The following is a 2,500-nucleotide window of genomic DNA, read 5'->3' as shown; positions in this document are numbered from 1 at the left end:
CAAGAATCCGAGGTGATAAATACGAACCTCAGAGTGACCCGAACTTCGTTGTTGACGAGTATGGGGATTATTTTTCGGATGCAGCGTATCAACCAACAGTCCCGTCTGAACCAGAGGAAACACTTGGAGGTTAGTCGGGAGGGTAATTATTTCGGTATGGAAAGGTATTTGATACAATTTTAGCTGCCTCTGTTTTCTTTGAATTTTGTCCTTTTTAATCCTCTTACGGTAAGAAATGACTCGTTTCATTTTGTTTAAATTTGGGTGTCTTGGCTGCTATAAGAATCAAATCTTTTAAGACCGCGAAAATTGATTCTTGCAATATCGAGCTTTCTTTTAGTTAGTAGTAGACACATTAGTTGTTTCTAAAGTAGTTAGAGTAAACTTTCTAGCTGTTTAACGGTATTTTCTCGGAAGCCGTTTTGCTTCAATGAAGTATCTGTCGAGAAACAAATGCATTCGAATTTTAAGTAGTTTCTTTTAATTGAGCACATATCTTTATATCACATTTTTTTTTTTTTTTTTCATATTGTGTATCCTTTTCTGAACCTCCTTTGGCGTTTGAATTGTCTGTCTGCGGCTATTTCATCTTGTAAACACAATCATAACCATCACCCCCATTGGTGTTAAGAAAAAAAAAATCATGTTTTTCGGATTTTTACAAGAACATTTTAATCATAAATATTCCCCATAAGGTATAATCATTTTGAAATTTTGGGAAATTAAATAGGCAGTATAAGTTTCCAGTTTAAGTATAGATAATTTTTTGTACAAGCTTAACCTGTATACTGCATTGTAGGGCAAGTATCTTATATTTTTTGATAGGCTGGACCAACTTGGATGGCTGATGCTGCAATTTATGTTTTTTTATTAAAGCGATAAGACTAAAAGGTTGGGTATCATTTTTTTCCCGAAATGATTAAAGGAATCTTACTCAACAGTCGAGCAAAATAATTTGTTGCTGGGGTTATGTAACATTAATTTGGTTGCCACGGAAAGCTTTGAGACCATCCATTCTTACTTTATCCGGAGAGATTCAAGAGATATTTTATGGAATATACATAACTTTCTCTCATAATTATTTTTTTTTTATCCTTACAATGAAATTGTGGCCACTAACACAAATTACTATTTACAGAAACATAATAATCTACAGATGGAGTTAAATATTAAATTCACCCAACCGCTCGTGTTTCTGCTCGAGCTAGTATTAAAGCTTATCGTCTTGGGTCGAAACACTCGCTTTGCAATAATGCATTGCCGTATGACCGTCTGAAGTAGATTAATTGATGCTTACTGCAGATAATTGTGTGATTAAAAAAGCTACTCTCTCTCTCTCTCTCTCTCTCTCTCTCTCTCTCTCTCTCTCTCTCTCTCTCTCTCTCTCTCTCTCTCTCTCTCTCTCTCAATAATGACTAAGAATTATAGAATAGTGTATTTTTTTTCTCTTGGTATCAGGTCCCTGTAAGTGATCTTGAAAGCCAATGCTGCTGGCATTGTATCTTCTTGATCGGGGAAATATGTATCCTAATCTTATAAGTTTCATTATATTCCGCTTAAACTTAATACTGTCGTGTCTATCAGATACAGATTTTTATTTAATTTTATCCTTAGGTTAGTGCTAAATAACATAAACAATCTTTAATAATAATTCCTAATAAAATTTACTGTAAATCCGCGAAGAGGTATACAGTTTTTGAACCTCCATTCTCAATTTTTCTAAAATGCCTCTGAACACAGTTGTTAACAGATGTTTGACAGTTATTTGAAGTCAAATGATGATTCTTAGTATCTTACCGATGAGCCAAACTATCTCCACGTTGAGGAAAAGTGAATGAAAATAATTTGCATTTATGTGGGACGTGGCTACGTTACGTAGTGAGAGTCACTCACCGTTTGGGTTTTAAACATATCATTATGATAACTAGTGTACTCGAGCCGTCAAAAAATGACTTCTAGATATTTAGAGAGATATTCACACACACAGATTTAACCCTTCCGGCCCCTCCCACTTCCCAAACTATAACAATGCAGTTTCAGCAAATTGTGGGAGATTGAGGTTTCCGAGTGTACCTTTCGGGGTACCCCTCTCACCAGGTTATGGATACTTCATCTCCCCCTACCCGAAGGACGGGGAGAGACCGAGAAGGCTACTCCATCTCCGCCCTACTCGAGGGACTGGGAGAGACTGAGCGGTTATACATCTGGCAATGCCGCTGAACGTAACGTGAAAGAAATATATCTATTAAAGCTAGACACCTTGCTCTTTATTTTATAGGAGAGATTATTATTATTATTATTATTATTATTATTATTATTATTATTATTATTAGGTAAGCTACAATCCTAGGTGAAAGGGCAGGACGCTATAAGGAATAGGACTCCAGCAGGGAAAATAGCCCAGTGGGAAAAGAAAATAAGGAAATAAATGAAGTATATATGAGAAGTAATGAATAAGATAATATAAAATATTTTTACGATCAGTAACAACGTTAAAATA

The 2,500-nt window shown here is 35.3% G+C and overlaps 1 protein-coding gene across 4 annotated transcripts in view; it reads left to right on the top strand.

Moving 5' to 3' along the window:
* Nucleotides 1–2,500, top strand: part of LOC137645738 (muscle calcium channel subunit alpha-1-like) — a 1,524,573-nt gene that overhangs the window by 509,430 nt on the left and 1,012,643 nt on the right. For 2 of the 4 annotated variants that reach the window (XM_068378636.1, XM_068378628.1), the window contains exon 2: nucleotides 1–129. This exon is cut by the window's left edge and continues 315 nt beyond it. The exons of the other annotated variants lie outside the window; for them this stretch is intronic. In XM_068378636.1, coding sequence (XP_068234737.1) covers nucleotides 1–129 — 129 coding nt within the window. The remainder of the gene's footprint in view (nucleotides 130–2,500) is intronic. 4 annotated transcript variants of the gene reach the window in all.

This window comes from Palaemon carinicauda, chromosome 8 (genome assembly GCF_036898095.1).
Source record: "Palaemon carinicauda isolate YSFRI2023 chromosome 8, ASM3689809v2, whole genome shotgun sequence".
Taxonomy (NCBI): Eukaryota; Metazoa; Arthropoda; class Malacostraca; order Decapoda; family Palaemonidae; genus Palaemon; species Palaemon carinicauda.
The sequence above is the reverse complement of the archived record's forward strand: the minus strand, read 5'-3'. Positions and strand labels throughout refer to the sequence as shown.